This window comes from Sturnira hondurensis, unplaced genomic scaffold (assembly GCF_014824575.4).
Source record: "Sturnira hondurensis isolate 20B ecotype Veracruz unplaced genomic scaffold, ASM1482457v3 Scaffold0006413, whole genome shotgun sequence".
NCBI classification, from domain to species: Eukaryota; Metazoa; Chordata; class Mammalia; order Chiroptera; family Phyllostomidae; genus Sturnira; species Sturnira hondurensis.
Window position 1 is genome coordinate 8,174,906 of NW_028079044.1, and position 18,832 is coordinate 8,193,737.

At 37.4% G+C, this 18,832-nt stretch overlaps 1 protein-coding gene across 3 annotated transcripts in view; it reads left to right on the top strand.

Annotated features, from left to right (window-relative positions):
- Window positions 1–18,832, top strand: part of VRK2 (VRK serine/threonine kinase 2) — an 89,155-nt gene that overhangs the window by 46,530 nt on the left and 23,793 nt on the right. For all 3 annotated transcript variants that reach the window (XM_037047962.1, XM_037047963.1, XM_037047964.1), the window contains one exon: window positions 10,741–10,873. In XM_037047962.1, coding sequence (XP_036903857.1) covers window positions 10,741–10,873 — 133 coding nt within the window. The remainder of the gene's footprint in view (window positions 1–10,740; window positions 10,874–18,832) is intronic.

An 18,832-nucleotide genomic window follows, 5' to 3' on the forward strand; every position in this document is an offset into this window, starting at 1 on the left:
CAAAGAACAAGGACAATTCACTGTATTATAAAAATACTATTGACACACTCAACAAAATTAACATCATTTCTTATTATCAAATGCAGTTTTATTTCTTCCACTTTATTCTTTACCCTGAAATTCATGAGAAAATTGAAATATGGACAGTTTTTATTCTGATCGTACTTAATGCCTCTTTTCCTTTAGTAAAACAAATGACATACTGCAGTAGACTTCCTTGCCACAACTTCCCTTTCTGTAATTGACTAGCCTGTATCATGTGACCTCTTTGCCCCTCTTAGCTTTCATAGCCACTGACTTCCTAGATAGAATCAGTTGTTAGCTACAAATCTGACTTAGGAAACTGTTGGTTCAGAACCAGGTAGTGTGATTTTTTTTCAGTTAGATGTCGATCAAGAGAGCAAGTTTCTAGTCTTGTAAATAGGAAAACAGGGATTGTGGTCGATTCACTGATGTGCATCCAGCAGCTGGCACAGAACATGGCATACAATAAACAATCAATAAATAAGTGATGAGTGAACAATGAGTAATTGAATAGGTTCATGCATAAATGAATTGATTAAGCAATGTTCAGGAGTAATGGGTAAAGCCAACCAAATAAAGCTGGACGCGGTATAGCCAAGTACAGCAAATATGCCGTTTGTACATTTCTTAAATTCCTATTGGGAAAAATCTATCTACTGTGTCAAGAGATCTTTACTACTTAGTATAAAATTATGAGTGTTTTCTTACAGATAGAGCTCTGTTAGCATGGAGACTGCTATTGGTTGGATTGTGTCCCCTCAAGAGATATTAAAGTTCCAATCCCCAGTATCTGAAATTAAACTTCCATGAAAATAGCATCTTTTTGAGTTAAAGTGGGGTAGTTAGGGAAAGCCCTAATCCAATATGACTATTTTTCTTATAAAAGGGGAGTCATGTGTAGAGGAAAGACAATGTAAAGAGACAGAGAGAAGGACTTCACAAGCCGAGGAACACTGAGACTGCCCACAGCTTAGGAGGAGGGCATGGAGCAGGTTATCCCTCACCGCCACCGGGAGGGACCAACCCCGCCCGCGCCTGGATTTCGGATTGCCAGCCTCCAGAACTGGGAGACAATCAGTTTCTATTGTTTCAGTCATTCAGCTTGTGGGACCTTGTTATAGCAGTTCTGCAAAACTGGGACTTAGACGTGAGCTTTTGCTTGGAGGTTGAAATAATAGCATATTTCAAATAATGCTAATAAAAACTTCATAATAGTATTCTGCTGCATGTAAGTTGCTAACTCCTTAGCATGAATACTAGTGTTTTTTTTGGCTAAATGTGAACTTTGGGCACCAGGATAGGGAAAGAAAAAGGAAAGGGGGAAAGTAAGAATAGAGGGCAGAGAGAATTATCTTCTTTCACTTTTCCCAGGCCCACTCCAGGCAGGGCCAACTCAGTGAGTGTTCTTAACATGATTTGTTTTCACACCTGGGATCGCCATGCAGTCAGCTCTTGAATATGTGTGGTGGGATCTCCACTTTGTAGTAGTCTCCTTGCTTATTCTAGAGCTCAGTGTTCTTGTTCAGGGCATGAAAGGAGATATAAAAAAGAGGTATTTGCCTTCTCCGAATTCTAGGTAAAAGGTTTCATAGACCATGGCGGCTATTTGCATAACTTTCCATTATCTTGGGGGATTCAATGTGGAATAGTGAAGGCTAGAAGTTCTGGGATCAGACTCTCTGGCTTTGAGTTCTGGCCCCACCTCTCCTTAGTTCTTTGTTCTCAGCTATTGTCCCTCTCTGTTCTTCCATTTCCAACTCTAAAGATAAGGATAATAAGGATAATGGTACCTACTTCAAAGTTATATTTTAAAGATCAAATTATTTAAACATGTGAAATTCTTAGACTGGTATCAAGCGCATAGTAAACAGTCAATAAGTTAGAGATAAAAAGTATTTCACATTATTGCTATGCTTATGAAAACAGAATTTTTGTTTTGCTTCCCAAGAATTGTTTAGGTTTGTGAAAAACAAAGACATGTTCTGGTTAGATGTGAAGAAAATGGAGTTGAATTGGATTTAATGATTGTAATTTTTCCAGGTATGCAATTTATTCATAGACATCCTTCAAGTTTTAGGGAACAGAACATTCAGGGTCTATTTTTTATATAAGGGGAAAAGGTTTTATGTTTTAGGAGTGCATTTAACAAATCACCTATCTCCAAGAATACAGTTCCCAGGAGAGTTAATGCTGTTGAAAACTTAGTATTTGACTCTCAGTAATCAGTACAGGTTTACTGAGTTCCTGCTACTCCCACGGATCATATGATTTCTGTCTCCGAAGGCCAGATGCGTACATGACCAAAGAGGTGTTATGACCAAAATATTTGAGCATCCTGATTCACAAAAGGCTGTGTCTCGGGTTTTTTTTTCTTTCACCTGTTAGTATGGGGAAATGGCATCTCTGCATTCCGAATCAGCTCATTGAATTGTATAAATCGGATGGGTTAAGAGGCCCCCTGCTTAGGGGCTGTTAAAAAACTGCAAACGCCCTTGGGGCTGTGCGTGTAAGAACAGCCTTTTTGCTGCCCACCTCAGATACTGTCTTTGAAAACAATAGAATTACAGTTAACATAGGACAGGGAAGCTGTTTTGGATGTTGGATAGCTGTGTTTTATGCAGACACAATTTGTGTGTGGTGAACCTCTTTATTTATAGCAATGACAGTCAAATTGTATCAGGTAACATTTTGTATCTGCTGTTTACAGATATACCAACCTCTGAGAATGCTTCTGACATGTTGAAATTTGGTTTAAATTTGTTGAGATTTGGTTTAGACGGAGGAAGACCATAAATTGGATGCGATTCAGATTATTCTCTTCCATTGTCTATGTATTTTGTTAAAGGCCAGACACAAGTTATGTGCTTTGATATCACCTTGGAAATTACCTATAAAGAGAAGGTATTACAGGTTCTTTCATATCATCCTTGAGAACTTGTGTCAAAGGGACAAATTGGCAATAGACTGCAATTGGAAAGATTTTATTTTGTAGGTGAGGGCTTTTTAGTAAAGAAGCAATTTCTAGCCTCAAACTATTGAGGAATTTTCCCCCAAAGTCTGCAAAGCACACTTAAGTCACAGGCCTAGTTGATCAAATAGGTCTTCGTATGTTGCTAAAAGAACCAGGTTAGAATAGAAAAGCAGGTCATGAGGTCAAAATGCTAATGTCATTTTGAGTGTTGCTAAATATACCTCAGTGTTTTGTTAATGTTGCTTGAATTTAAGGGAGTCATAGGCTTGGGGCCTGATGGAGCAAAGGATGGTGTGAAGAGATAATGATAGAGACACAACTTATCTGCCACCTCTTCCTGTAACCCCATGGGCGTGTCTGTAAGTCTCTCTCTCCATGAATAGTGAGTATAAAGAAAAAGAATAAAATTCTAGATTTGAAGTATGAGTAGTTACGAGATCTAGGAGAAAAAAACCCCAATATTATGAAGCAGATTTTTTAAGCATAAGTACATGATGCATCTGTCATTAACCAGAAGCTGCAGACTTTTTACAGCTCACTAAAAGATAAGGTCACACTGTATCTTTGAAAAATATATCTTCATGCTTATTCTAATAAACATCGTGTTTGCAAAGTAAGCTGGCAAGTTTTAAAAGGTACATTATTTTGTCTAGGCTGAATGGTGGTAATGCATATGTAACCGTGCATTTTAAGATAGTAAATCCACGTTGACCCACAACATAGCCCAGTAAGCTGCCTTGTGCTTAAAGGGATCTGCATGCTAGAATAGGACTCAGGTATAAGCGGTGAACCCAGGAAGTGTGAATTGTGAATCCAGGACGTCTGGCAGGAAGTGGAGAAGAGCACTGGGGGTGCCAAATTGAAGACACAGGCCCTTCCCGTGCAGTTCACTGCAAAGAAGAGTTAACCACAGGTGTTCTTTCGTTGTTAGCTTCACCTACTTCTTAGGAAAAATGAAGCAGTATAAGAGCCTATAAACATTAGGAAGCAGAGGAGATGGGAAGTAGAGGTTGCCTTGTCCTAAGTACAGAACTCGAGATGTAGCATACATACATGGGTGAAAGTCTAGCTAGGTAAAATAGGATGTTGATTTTTTGAGGCAGGCATGTTTAGTATGGGAATGTTGTGTTTTTCATGGTCAACAAAGGCAACTTTGTTTTCATCTTCATTTGTTTAGAGCTTTTAATCAAGGCTATCATTTACAGACCATCTATGTCAAACCCAGTTCTCAGAGAAGCAGATGCTGAGACAGAATTAGCCATTCAAGGGCTTTATTGGGGGAAGGAAGTATGTTACCTATGAGGGACAAGAGGAGCAGCATTGGATGAGGAATCCTTGCAGAGTGGGATGTTGGTGTGACACCTGTGAAAGGAAAGGGGACAAGAAGGATTGAGCAGGGAGAGCTCAGACTGCGATCCAGGGAAGCTCTGACAAAGGCTTCCTGTAGGGAGCCCAGGAGAAGAGTCTCTGATTGGCTGGAATTGGCCACACAGTATTCCCACCATGATCCCAGTTTGCCAGGAGCCACCTGGGAGCAGTGTCGCCTTGACTCACATACTCTGGTGGTTCCTGGTGATCCTGCCACGGGAGGTGTTCAGCTGATTGCACTTCTCACCCGGGAAAGGCCAGTTCTTCCTGGGTGGGATTACAGCTCAGTGGCTGTCACACTGCCTTCGGGGATAAGGCATTCAAATAAAAAGTTCATGAAAGATTTGGCTCAGATTAGGTATTTTGGGGGGATGCTAAGAAGATCAATAAAAACAAAACCCCTTGTAGAAGCTGCACTTGGTGTTCGGTGACTCACACTGTTTTTCACCTGTTAAAAGTGGATAATGACACCATCATCCCTACCTGCCTCACAAAGTTAGAGAAAGTATGAAGCATATCTAGGAAAGGTGAGAAAAAATGAGTACCATGTAGAAACATGGGAGGCAGTGCAGTGTAGTAGAAAGTTGTTTGAAAAAGAAAGCAGGGCTGTCCTTGTACTCATGGAGAAGGGAAACAGTTACTACATTCAGAAAAGTTGCATAAAAATAATTTAAAATACATCAGGGAGCTAGATTTTAAATTTACTATGTCTAGTCTTATTATAATACAAATAATGGTTCTCTGTCTAGTGATTTTGAGTTTCCTACTATAAGCTTCTAAAACTAGGGATATTTTATATATGTATATACACACACATATATATTTATACTTAAAGTAAAAAATACTACCTAGTTGTTATTTTTGATTTCACAGGAAAAAAAGGTATAATGTAAAAAATGTTACCTGAAACCAAGTCTGTTTTTTTTTTTTACACTAGAAGTTTTTTTTATAAAGAGCCAGATAGTAAATATTTTAGGCTTCTATGGGCTTTGTGGGCCACATTTGGGACTCTCTTGCATATTCTTTTTCTTTTTTACAATGTAAAAATGTAAAACTTATTCATAGCTCAAGGGCATGCCAAAACAAGACCTAGACTGCAAACCTTACTGTAGGTTGAATTCTGCTTTGTTATAGTTTACTTCAATGAACTTTCATGAATGGCAGAATCCCAAATTGTATATTGTATTAAAACATGGACTTTGAAGTAATATTGGTATTGATTTGAATCCTGCCTCTATTTCTTACTAGTTCTGTGACTTAGGCAAGTTATATTTAACTACTGGGGTGCTCAGCTTCCTTGTATCTAGAATGAGACAAATGCTCCCTGGCTGAGTGGTTAATTAGATTTAATGAAATAATTTTTGAATGGTATTTTGCTCAGTGATTATCACATAATTAGAACCTCAACAAATGTTACTTCCTTTCTTTCCTTCCTGATTTTGTTTGACATTTCTTGGCCTTTTATTTCTTATTTTGAATTGTTCTAACACAATTTTAAACTGTGTATTTCTATTATCTTAGTAGAAACTCTCACTTCGACCTAATTTGAGGTAAAATAATTTGTCAACATTTGTTACTTTGTACAAATTATTGGCTTTGCTACCTCTTACATCAAAACTCTACCTACCAAATGCAGTCACTCCAAAATTTCTTCACTTGTGCTTCACAATATAAAATGTTAAAGTATTAATAGATTCTGGTAGTAAAACTTATATGAGAATTTTAGAGAATTGAATTCTCACTGAATCTGTAACAATATAAATATTTTGAATCACAGGCTGTATGAGTAGCTAAAAATCTAAACTAAAAAAAAAGGTTTATGTAGTGAGGTGGAGATAATTGTTTTACTCTTTTGTGTGACGGCATTCTGTGATCGTTTGACTTCTGCCCATAACTCTATGAAGACTACCAATTATGCACCCAGTGTGGGAGCACCTAATGTGTGAAGCATATATTAGCAGGCCTGAGGGAAAAATAGATAGGAATACACTAATTGTCAGGGGACTTAACCTCCCACTTTCAACAATGGAGGGAGTATCAGACAGAAAATCAGTGGGGAGACACTGGATTTAAACCATATGTTAAATGGGATGGACCTGATAGACATACAGTATATCCCATCCAACAACAAAGGAATATACATTCTTCTCAAGTACACATGGAACAGCCTTTAGAATAGCTTGTATTAGGCCACAGAACAAGACTTAATCAACTTAAGAAGATTGAAATAATATCAAACATCTTTTCTAACCACAATGGTGTGACACTTGACATCAATTACAGGAAGAAAACTGTAATATTCACAGATATGTGGAAATTAAACAACATGCTCCTGAATCACCAGTAGGTCAAAGAAGAAATCAGAAGGGTAATAAAAAAATACCATCAAACAAATGGGAATGGAGACACAACATTCTATAATATATGGGATGCAGCAAAATTAGTTCTAAGAGGGAAGTTTATAGCAATAAACACCTACATTAAGAAAAAAGGAAGGTCTAAAATAAAACAACCCAACTTTACACATAAAAGACATAGGGAAAGAAGGACAAACTGAGCATAAAATTAGTAAAAGGCAGGAAATACTAAATTTCAGAGTGAAAACAAATGAAATAGAAACTAAAAAGATGATAGAAAAGATCAATGCAATGGAGAGCTTTCTTTTTGTAAACAGACAAAATAGACAAACCTGTAGTTACATCAAACTAAAACATTTTTGCACAGCAAAGGAAAAACACCGACAAAATAAAAGGACAACCAACAGAATTGGAGAACAAATTCACCAATACATCTGATAAGTGGTTAATATCCAAAGTTTATAAAGAACTTACAAAACTCAATACCAAAAAATACAACCCAATTAAAAAATGGGCAAAGGACCTAATTAGGCACTTCTCCAAGGAGGACATACAGATGGCCAAGAAGACATATAAAAAGATGCTCAATGTCACTAGTCATCAGAGAAATGCAAGTTAAAACCACAATGAGTTATCATCTCATACTTGTCAGAATGGTTATCATCACTTAATCAGAAAACAGCTGCTGGTGCGGGTGTTGAGAAAGGAGAACGCTTTGCACTGTTGGTGGGAATGCAGACTGGTGCAGCCACTGTGGAAAGCAGTGTGGAAATACCTCACAAAGTTGTAAATGGATCTGCCTTTTGACCCAGTGGTCCCACTTCTGACAATATATCCAAAGGAAACCAAAACACTAATTCAAAAGAACATAAGCACCCCTGTGTTCATTGGAGCATGATTTATAATTGCCGGGATATGGAAGCACCCCAGGTGTTCATCTGTAGATGAGTGGATAAAAACAGCTATGGGTCATCATGCAATGGAATACTACTTGACTATCAAAAAAGAAAATATTACCCTCTGGAACGGAGTGGGTGGAAACTAGAGAACATTATGTTAAGTGAAATAAGCCAGTCAGAGAAAGACAAATACCATATGACCTCACTCATATGAGGAATCTAATGAACAAATTAAACTAAAAAGAAAATAGAGACAGACTCAAAGATAGAGCAGGCTGACAGCTAAGGGGGGAGGTTAGGGAATGGAGGGATTGAGGAAAAATGACTCATGGACACAGACAATGGTGTGGTCATTTATGGGGTGAGGGGGTATAAGAGGACTGAATGGTAATGGAAAAAATACAATAAAAATTTTAATGTGTTGCTGGATGACATTTGCCAATATTTTCTTGATGATTTTAGCATGTATGTTCATCAGTGATATTGGCCTATAGTTTTCTTTCTTTCTCGTGTCTTTATCTGGTTTAGGGTTTAGGATGATGCTGGCCTCATAAAAAGAGTTTGGGAGTCTTCCCTCTCCTTACATTTTTTGGAGTAGTCTGAGAAGAATAGGGGTTAGCTCTTCCTTAAATACTTTGTAAAATTCTTCTGTGTAACCTTCTGGTCCAGGGCTTTTGTGTGATGGGAGTTTTTTGATTGCTGTTTCAATTTCATTGGCTGTTAACTGTTACCAGTCTGTTCAGACTTTCTGCTTCTTCTTGATTCAGTTGTGGAAGATGATATTTTTCTAGAAATTTGCCCATTTCACCCAGGTTTTCAAATTTCTTGTCATATACTTGTTCATAGAAATTTCTTGCAGTCTTTTGTATTTCTGTGGTATCAGTTGTAATCTCTTCTCTTCATTTCTAACCATGTTTATTTGGGTCCTCTCTCTCGTTTTCTTGATGGGTGTGATTAAAGGCTTGTTGGTTTTGTTTATCTTTTCAAAGAACCTGCTCTTGGATTTGTTGATCCTGAGAATTGTGCTTTTCATCTCTGTGTCATTTAATTCTGCTCTGATGATGGTTATTTCCTTCCTTCTACTAGCTCTGGGCTTTGTTTGTTGTTGTTCCTCCATTTCTTGTAGATGTAGGGTTAGGTCACTCCATTAAAATGTAATCTCTAAGAAACATCGTGCTCCTATCCCTTCAGTCTCCGAAGGACAGGGATAGGAGCCTAAGCGCCAAGGAGCAAACATCCATGACTGAGCCACTTTGACCAGCTTCCCCTAATGTCTGGCACTACTTTTGACTAGCTCACTGCTAGTGTTTACATTTGTTTCAGTGGAGTAGAGTTCAATCTCTCTCTCCTTTTGCACTGGTCTTGAATACTTTCTTCAGGACAGTCTTCCTCGTCTTGAAGGCCTTTGTCTTTCAACTTCCTTGTCTTTTTAACTTGTGCCGTGCATTTTCTCTTTGGCTGATCGAGAGTAAAATTCTGGAGTCAGACTCTGGCTCCATTTTACTACACAAGTCAAATAATCTCACTAAGCTTCAGTTTGCATGAGTAAACTGAAGATGCTGGTATCTACATGTAGGATTCCTGTGAGGATGGCGTGGGTTAATGAATGTAAAGGTCTTGGCGTGCTCTGAGGTGTATTAGGTACTCCATGAAGTTTCAGTCTCACCTTTTTGGCTAATGACTACCGGAAAAGCTTCCTGATAGCTCCTTCCCTCCCTCCCTTCCTCCCTCCTTCCCTCCCTCCTTCCCTCCCTCCCTTCCTTCCTTTTCTTTAGTGTATTTACTACATGCTTCTGTTTCCTTCTGTATTCATTTACCATGTACATTTCCGGGATCTACTTTGTAAAGTGAAATCTATCAATTTAGTTCTTGAAATAGATGAAGATAAAATGCATCATAAATAGCGAAAGCAAGAAACCAGTTATGCCTCTGGCCGTGAAGTCGATTGACGTAGGGCGCAGAGGTCAGTTACCACTGAGACCCTGTGGAGAAACAGCACCTGTGGGCAGGAGAGGCCAAGCCGCTGTGCTGTGTTTGCAGACATGCCAGCAAGCTGCGTTCTGCGACAAATGAAGAAAACTCTGTGCTGTTTATATTTTGAAGTTCAAAACACCTCCTACGTAGGCTTTTCTAAAACCAAAAACTTAAACTAACATTCAAATACTAAATTTTTTAATGGATATTTTAAAATGCAAGTTGTCTTTCAATACTACTCTGTTGTTTTGTAGCTACATCATGAAATGTCTCAATCCCTAAATTTCAAAGAAACAACACATTTTAAAAGTTGAAACTGCTTTCATTTGGGAGGGAGCGTGGTAGCATATCATTGGGAACTACTGCACATCTACCGCTTGTCCGAGTCGGTGTCCGGGCAGAGCGTCTCCCCCATTCAGCATATGCTTTCTCCGTGACGCTGCTTCTCTCTCCTCCTCCTCCGAAGCAATCAGAAAGAGACTCACTTGGATTACCTTCTGATTTTTACAGTTTATATTCTGTTTGGAGACCCTGCTTGCAATTCCGACTGATTTGCAAAGATAACAGTGATGGTATAGACCGGTCTAAGAGGCCGAAGTACTGCACTGATGTTCCGTTCTTAAATGCAGACAACGGGCTCGTGTTTTTTAAAAGAGTTATTACTTCTTATAGTCTCTTCACTATTTTTATACTTCCTGTTAATGGGGGCTCCTGTAATTTTCCGTTTATATTTTCCCATTGTTTGCGCTCCTCTCCTCCTCTGCTTGAAACAATTCTATGTTACTGGGAGGGGGGTTACAAGAAAAGGCAGAACCTCATAGGCTGTATGAATACAGATAAAAAGACATGTTGTTTATAGATGTCTAGATACCCACTTGGAGGGAAGGGAATTCGGGAGGAAAATAAAAAGACTGAAAATCCAAGTCACCTCGGAAACACGATATGCCTGTGATGAAGTAATGCTTTCAGTTGGGAAGTTAGTTGTTATGGCCCCCAGTTGTATACATTGTATCCTGAGGCGCCATTCGGTTTAATGAAATGAAGATCTAGGGCCGCTCTTAACCGAACAGTTCCTTAAGACTTAATTATAAAGGCTATATTTTCAGGGGACAAAAGCATTATTCATTTGTCTGTTCATGTCTTCCAGGTTTATCTTGCAGATTATGGACTTGCCTACAGATATTGTCCCAATGGGAACCACAAGCAGTATCAGGAAAATCCCAGGAAAGGCCATAACGGGACAATGGAGTTTACTAGCTTGGACGCCCACAAGGGAGTAGGCATGTTTCTCTTTTCTTTTTCTTATTTTTATTTCACAAGAACAGTTAAAAGAGTAATAGGACTCCATGAAATGACCTTTGTGTAGTCCCTTGACGAGTGAGAGCACTGGTGAGATTTGTATCAAAAGGAGTGAATCCCTACGTGCCAGTGAATATTTGTGCTAACGTGGAGGAGGTACAGACTGTGGCAAGTGAAAAAAAGCAAAAAGGGTGTCAGGAAAGCAAAGCTTGATGCGCTTTTTGGGCAGGAAATTACTAGTTTGTGTAGGTTCAGCTTGGAGGTCAGCGACTGGATTTTTCTGCTGTAGTGAACATCAGAGATTTGGCAAAGGCGCGCACGTGGGAACTTGCTTCGGTTTTTCCTAGTGCCCTTGTCAGAGCCTGGGGAGGCGCCACCTCTCAACACGAAGAAAACCTTTTCTGAAACTGTAAAGTGTTAACTTGTGGAAATCTCTCCTGGTCTCTTTTCATATATCTTATGTATTTAAACTCACTTTGATGGTATCGGAAACACATTTGCAGGTAAATTACATACATAGTCCTTTTATTGGATATTGATTGTACTGCCTTGCATTCCAAGGCAGACTTAATTCAACAATTCCCTAATTAGTTAAAGTCATAACCTATGTCTTGTATTCATTTACCATTAATTAAACCTTAGCTGTTTATTACACTGCAGTCCAAATCCAATAGCCGACCCAGAAAGCCATGGAAAAGGAAGTGGGAGGTCAATATTGAAAATATATGGCATGGAGTCCCACTGATGGTTGCTTTGTTCCCAATCAATATGGTCAATGCAACTGTACTTTCTGAGTTGCTCTGTCAGCAAGACAAAAAGTCAATTCTAATGTTATGCTAGTAAAAAAGGTGATTATTGAAAAGCTTTGGTTTTCAAAATTATATTTTTTAAACTTTGTTTATAAAAGTATTTTCAGATGGGTGAAACCATACAAATAATTTTAAATAGCTTTGAAAGAATCATCTTCTCACTAAAAGACAGTTGGACATTTGTACTTGTTAATGACTGTTGAACGGTTACCCTAAATGGAGACTTTTTAACAAGTTTTACTTGGTGCAAACAACTGTAATATTGTTGCTTTTCCTATTAAAAGGACCATTGGCCATGTAATGTAGAGGGTCTCCATAATTTTCCAGAGCAGTTAAAACCCACCCTAGTTTAAGGGACACGTGCAGGTGTGTCAGTTGTATGCTTCCTTCTGGGAAGAATCGTGGATTAAATTTTCTAAAATGGAAATTAGCTTTTGTACTTTGGATTAGAGTAAAAGAAATTGCGATATTACTTGTCAAGGATAGTTGGGTTAAAAAAGTAATGATCACTCAAGTTTAAGAGTGTGTGTTTTTTCACCATGTACGTTGTTAATGAATCAGTGAGCACTTGAAGATATAAACGGGACATGGCTTTAATTAAGTCAGAAATGTAGGAATTAAATGCTCATTGATACTGGGTTCTTGTTCAGTTTAAAGTTCTTTTACTGTCAGTGAATTTCGTTCTTTACTTCTGCCAGATTTATTAATATAAAATAATTTTCAGAAACCCGGGAGAACTTTTTTGCTAGTGGTATTACTGGAAATTATAGATGCTTAAGCATCTGTCTGGTTATGTTAACTTATATTTGGGCCATTTATTTCAGCAGGTAGGTCTAATCCTGATACACTGGTTTTGACTATTAAGGCAGCTAAGAAACCAGTGTGATTGTTGAGTGGGAAGAAGAGTTTTTACTTGTTGGTCTGGTCAATGGTTGAACTGTGGTAATTCTGAAAGTCCTCTCCAGTTATTCCATAGTTTAGGGCAGTGTTTAGTGTGCTATCTTCATAAAAGATTTGAACAATTTTTACTCTGTAGTCCATTTGAGTTGTTTCCCCCCCAGGTACTAACGCATGTCATGAGCTGTACAGAGTCACCATGCTGAGGACAGTATCGAACTGAAAGTGATGGGAGGAAGATACTGGGTCCTGGGAGGGGCGTTCAGGGACGAGCCTTCCTACAAATGTTTGGTGCTTGTTGGACAGTTATATGCTGGAGTAAATATTCATTTTTATAGGTGTCATAGGAGTCCTATAAAGAATTCTTTAATGCATTTACAATAGAAAATGTACTAAACTTACAGACATATCTGTACCTATATATAGATATACAAAAATATGTGCACACACAAAACTGCATGTATATATATATATGTAAGCATATATATATATATGTATATATATATATACACACACACACATACACACACACACTCAAGTTTTAATACACAGTTTTAGTCTGGTAGTAAAGCAAAAGGTTTTATATCCTCAGATGTTTGAACTCATTCCTAATATTTTGCATTTACTTTTCCAAAGTAAAACATTCACTTTAGACTTTTATTAGAAGTGAAATAATTATTTAGCCATATCTAGGAACCAGGATAAGCAGGGCCATGAATCCTGTATGTTAACACAGAAGGTCAGATTTATAAATATTTATGTGTTTACTTTCAGTCCAGTCACTATGCAGTTTAATCTTAGAAAAATCTTTTCCATACTAGTCCAACTAAGAGATCAAAAAAAAAAATACTTAGAAAGATAATGCAAAGAAGAACATAAAGAACAAAACAAGTTATTACTCGGAAGCGGACCCTCAGGTTGTCGAGGCAGTTGGTGTGTATCGGGGACGTGTGTGTCCCGTCAGGAACCGGGGACGTGTGTGTCCCGTCAGGAACCGGGGCGTGAGTGTCCCGTCAGGAACCGGGGGCGTGAGTGTGAAGCCGGCTTACGAATTAGCCACTTCACCCAGACTGTTAACCTGATCAGACTGTGTGGTCTCTGCCCTTTCTGTCGTGGTTATTCACAAACCATAGCTAACTCTCATTTTTCTGTGGATTAGTTTTTTTTTATGGAGATTGTATAAGGTGCCAATTGGCAGTTTCACCTAAGCATTTTCTAGTTCAACTTTATGTAAAAGCAGGATTACTTGTATTATTACAAACCAAAGAGATATATAGAGATGGATGGCTAGATTGACAGATGGATGGCTAAATATTCCTGGAACTATCATGCACACATATATCTGTATTTTTTTAAAATTGCAGTTACTCTTTCAAACTTCATTTTCTTGTATGACCCAAAGGTATTTTCTCGGTGGCTGAAGTTCTTCACTTAGTGTAAAATTAGTGTAATGTATGTTGGGCTTATCTCTTTTATTATTAATTTTTCATTCTTCATAAAAACTAACATATAAACATTGACATATTTTGGGCCCATTGCCTATAATTAAAGAGAATTATATCTGTGTCAAATATACTATTTTAAAATTTGTTACATTCTTAGTAATGTTAAAAAAGCAATGTTTGGATCAATGTGTGGTATGGATTTTTGTAGATTTTTCTACTCACTGAGGCATGCAGTCAATACCTAATTTCTCTAGAGATTCACTGCATTTAACATATTGAGCTTTTTTAAATACTTCAGACCTGTGCATTGAGTGTATAATACCTGTTTTAATTTGACATCATTGATGACCATAAAATATGATGTCTAAACTGCATTTTAAATGTCTCTTTATTTATGTTATATATTCAGTATCAAGGAAAGATATATTACATACTTTTTTATTTTTGCCAGTTGCTATCGTATATGAAATCCAAGTCTTGTGTTGTTTCTTGCATGGTTTCATTTCACTCTAATTTAGCACTGCAGCTTACAAAATATATGTGAAATAAACTGAGAATGTATTTTCATGTTACCAAACTTGCGGAAGTGACATGCTTTACACAAAATTTATCCTCTCAAACAATGATTCAAAACAGGAGCCCCTTTTCAATGCTAAGATGTCAAGGAAAACCATCAAGCTATTGATATGCTCTGTTGGATCTGTTTTAATAAAAAAAAATACTGTTGATTTCTATTTTTAGGTTAATTTGACTGCTGTAAATAGTCTTTGGTTGTTGTGTTTCTAAATGATAATGAAGATACTATTTCTTCTCCATGGCATGATCCCATTTTGACATTTATTTTTTTAAGAGTGATTTTATTTTTATATTAAAGATTTTACTTATTTTTACAGAGAGGGACAGGAGGGAAAAAGAAAGGGAGAGAAGCATCAGTGTGTGGTTGCCTCTCACACATTCCCCAACTGAGGGCCTGGCCTGCAACTCAGGCATGTGCCCTGACTGGGAATCTAATCGGTGACCCTTTCGTTTGCAGTCTGTGCTCAATACCCCGAGCCACAGCAGCCAGGTCCAATTTTGACATTTAGACATGACTTTTAAAGTCATAACATAGGTGGGACTGTTTGGTTGGATGAAGAATACACATTTGCCAAATGTAAGATACCTTTACCTTTGGTCTGTTGAATTAACTTTTCCTAAGCCTTCACTATAGTGTTGAAAAAAAAAACAAACCCCCAAAACAAAACTAAGGCTTAGAATTTAAAAGGTACAGAAAGAATAAAAGAGACCTGGGTTTAATATTTTATTTGCAATGTCATGCACTGCAATCTTGTTTTCTATTCAAAAATCTTTTTGAATTTGCAAAAATTTATTGCCACTATAACATTTTCCAGCATTTTACACATCTGAATTCACAAAATACTAACATAGGTTAGTAGTAGTTAGAAAAATAAAACTAAAGTTGAAGTTTGTTTTGCATATAGTCCCCTTCAATTGATCAGGTGAGTATCTTACTCAGATATTTCTGCTTTCTTACTGTCATTTCTGAGCATATAAACTAGTCTCTGGGACATTTAAACTCTGGCTGCTTGAGGCAAAAGTTTTCAGGTTCACTTTATTATTTCCTACCAAACTTGTTTTTGTTCACACTTCATAATGTTACCCTGTATAACAGATAAAACTAAACAGAAAAAAACTTTAGGTAAATAATCAGGCCCATTTTGGGATTAACACGTGGCCTCTTCTTTTTCTTCCAATCTCTTTCATTCCATTTGATGAATGAGGCCCAGATGATTTCACGTGGTTTGTTTTTAGGACCAGTTCTCCGTTGCAGACCCCGCCTGCAGAGTCCTCCTATTGTGGAATGCACAGGCGACAACTATTCTGTGTGGAAAAAGGGAACAGACACGACTACTCTCAAGGGGAGAGTGTCTATGATGCCTCGGCCACTCCCTGAAGAGAGGAGCGCCCCGACCCTTGCCTAGACAGGCTTTTATTATTTTCCTGGGGTCTTACATCATAGAAAGATTTATTGTCTATTACATAGAATATTATTGTCTACATTCTAGGTACAATCAAGGAAATGAAAATAACATGCAGAGGGAAATGGCAATGAGATGATTAGCTCTGTCCTTGGGAGGGCTCACACAGGCTTTGGAAATTACCTTGAAGATAGACAATACACATCTGTTGCTTTAGACCAGGGTGAGGGAGTTCTAGCAAGAGCAAGCTGTAACAATCTGTAAGCATTTTCTAGGCCTGATTCCCACAGGAAAACTCTGTTTGAAGGTCTGGCTCCTGCCCACCGCTTCGCATCTGTAGGTTTTCCATACAGAGCTGAGTCACAGTTGCCAGGCCGAGACAAACTGGTCCCCTACAGTTCTCTAGGTAGCTCTCTGTAGTTCTTGTACCAGCTTCGGAGGACTATTTAACACTTTGTGAATAAATGTTTTAACTAGACACCCTTCTTCAGCAGAGTGAAGTAGTTTGAAAGAAATAGTACCTTGAAAGGATAGTTGCATAACAAAATTTGTTAATGCTACAACTTGGACCTCAGGATCTGCTGGTTGTTTGTTTATTCCTTACCAAAAGAACTCTCTTTGACTGAGTATATCTTTCGGTATTTTAAGTTAAAATGACCACTTCCAATAATTCCCTAACTATAGAAGTAGTATGTGTAATGTTGTTTGAATGGTATTAAAAGTAATGATGGAGGCAAAGTAATTATTAGATCGAGTGTAGGCTTTGGATTTGAAAGACAGATTTCAATGCAGAGCTCTGTCGGTTTTGGCTCTGTGATACTGAGCAAGTTATTTAACCTCTCTGAGCCTCTATTTTCTTATTTGTCAACAGGGTTAATAATATTTACCTTTTATTGTTAGGATGATTAAATGAGATAATATAAAAGTAGTTAGAGTGTCTGGCCCAGCAGCAGCTCCATAAAGCACATCAGTTGTTTTTATTTTAATGATGCGTTTCAGTGTCAATTGTTTCTGTAATCTGCTTGCTAGTGAAATAGAACTCAAGTCCCCACTGGTGCCTTTTATTTTTTTTCCAATCATTACTCTTAGCAATCCTGTACAATTTAGAAATGTTGAGCAGTCGAGAAAAACACAGGCTTTCCATGAAAAGAGTCATATACTTTGCTTCATATAATAAGCTCCATATAAAAGTTAAATGCTACATTGTATTTGGAAACTAACAAGAAAGTGTAGAAGACAAATATTAATAACTGAATTTTGCTACATTCTAATAGCACTATAAGTAATAGTGTGGTTTCTTTAGGAAGTCTATATAAAAACATACCATTAATGATTGTATTAACTACCACATGTAACTGAAGAACCCTGTGTTACAGTGTGGCGCGCGGGTGGGGTAGGGCGTGGTGGTGGGAAAAAACAAGAACAGAAAAAGTAAATGAACAAAGGAATATAATTACAAATTATATAGAAACAAAAGAATCCATAATGTATTTTAGCTTTCAAATTTAAAAATATTTTTATACTTAGACATTAATAATACTCTTCAACTATAATCAATTCTTGTTTTTATTTTCAGCATTTTATTTCTTTTGCAATACAAAGGAAATACCTAGAATAATGTAGTAAATATCAAAACATTCATTTCCTAGATTCAATAATAATTATTTTTAATGTCTTTATATTTTGATGTATTTTAAAGTCAAAGATATATAGGGTCAATTCATTGACCTATGTATTATTTACATACTATTGAGAGTATTTATTTTTAATTAAATTAACAGGCATTAAAGTCACTTTTCTGTGTACAGTAGGTGGAAAGGAGATGTAACTATTAGTAGAATCTTAGCTTTCGACTTCACTACTGCACATCAAACTCCGTAATCTATTTTTCTAGGGGGAAATTTCAGGTAGCACATGTATTTAGAAACACTTTTAGTACATCTGTCTTACCCTTTGATGGTGGAAGAGAGTAACTATAGGATATTTTAAAACATCACATGTATTTCTGTTGAACTCAATGGAACCAGTGGTCAAACTCTTGCCTAACCATAGTTATCAATGTATATTATACATACAGTAGAAGAAAATAAGGAAAAGGTGAAAATGTGATCATGTATTTTAATTAGGTAAGACCAAACCATAGTAGTGAAGGAAAGTTAACTCTCAAAGGGCTGTTTCAAATGAAGACCAGTTTATGAAAGATTGGCTTCAGAAATCTAAATGACTTGTCATTACGGCAGCTTCCTATCAATTAATCCCTCAGTTGGAGGGTGGGGGGAAGTGACTGGGAAGGTTCATTCCATTTTAATTCTTGATTGTTCTTCCTCAGAGAGCCTCTTGTGTGAAGCCTGTGTCATCCAAACAGGTGCCAGAGTAGAATTTTTTGAAAATTAGAGGATGTGCATTTTCTTAAGTGGTGCTAATCAGGAATTGCCATAGTGGAAAAGGGACTTGTGAGCACATCTGTACGAACAGAACCATTCCATTATTAATGGGAGATTTATTGCTGAAGAAATCACTACCAAACAGTGTGCTAGCGATCGTGTTTTTATTTTCATACGAGAGCCAGCGCTTGCATTAGGACGTCGCCGAAGCCTGTGCAGAAAGCAGATGGCCCCCATGGGACTGTCGCATTCTGCCAGACTGAAGGGCCTTTAATAATCCAATACTCTAATAGCAGTTAAGATGGAGTATGTGTAAGGGCTAATTTTGTCTTCTGCTTTTATACTAACTCGTGTATGGTGACCAAAGTAGTTGTGACGTGCTAGGAGCATTGTTCTCAGGTAACTTTTAAAAATAAAAACCAAGTT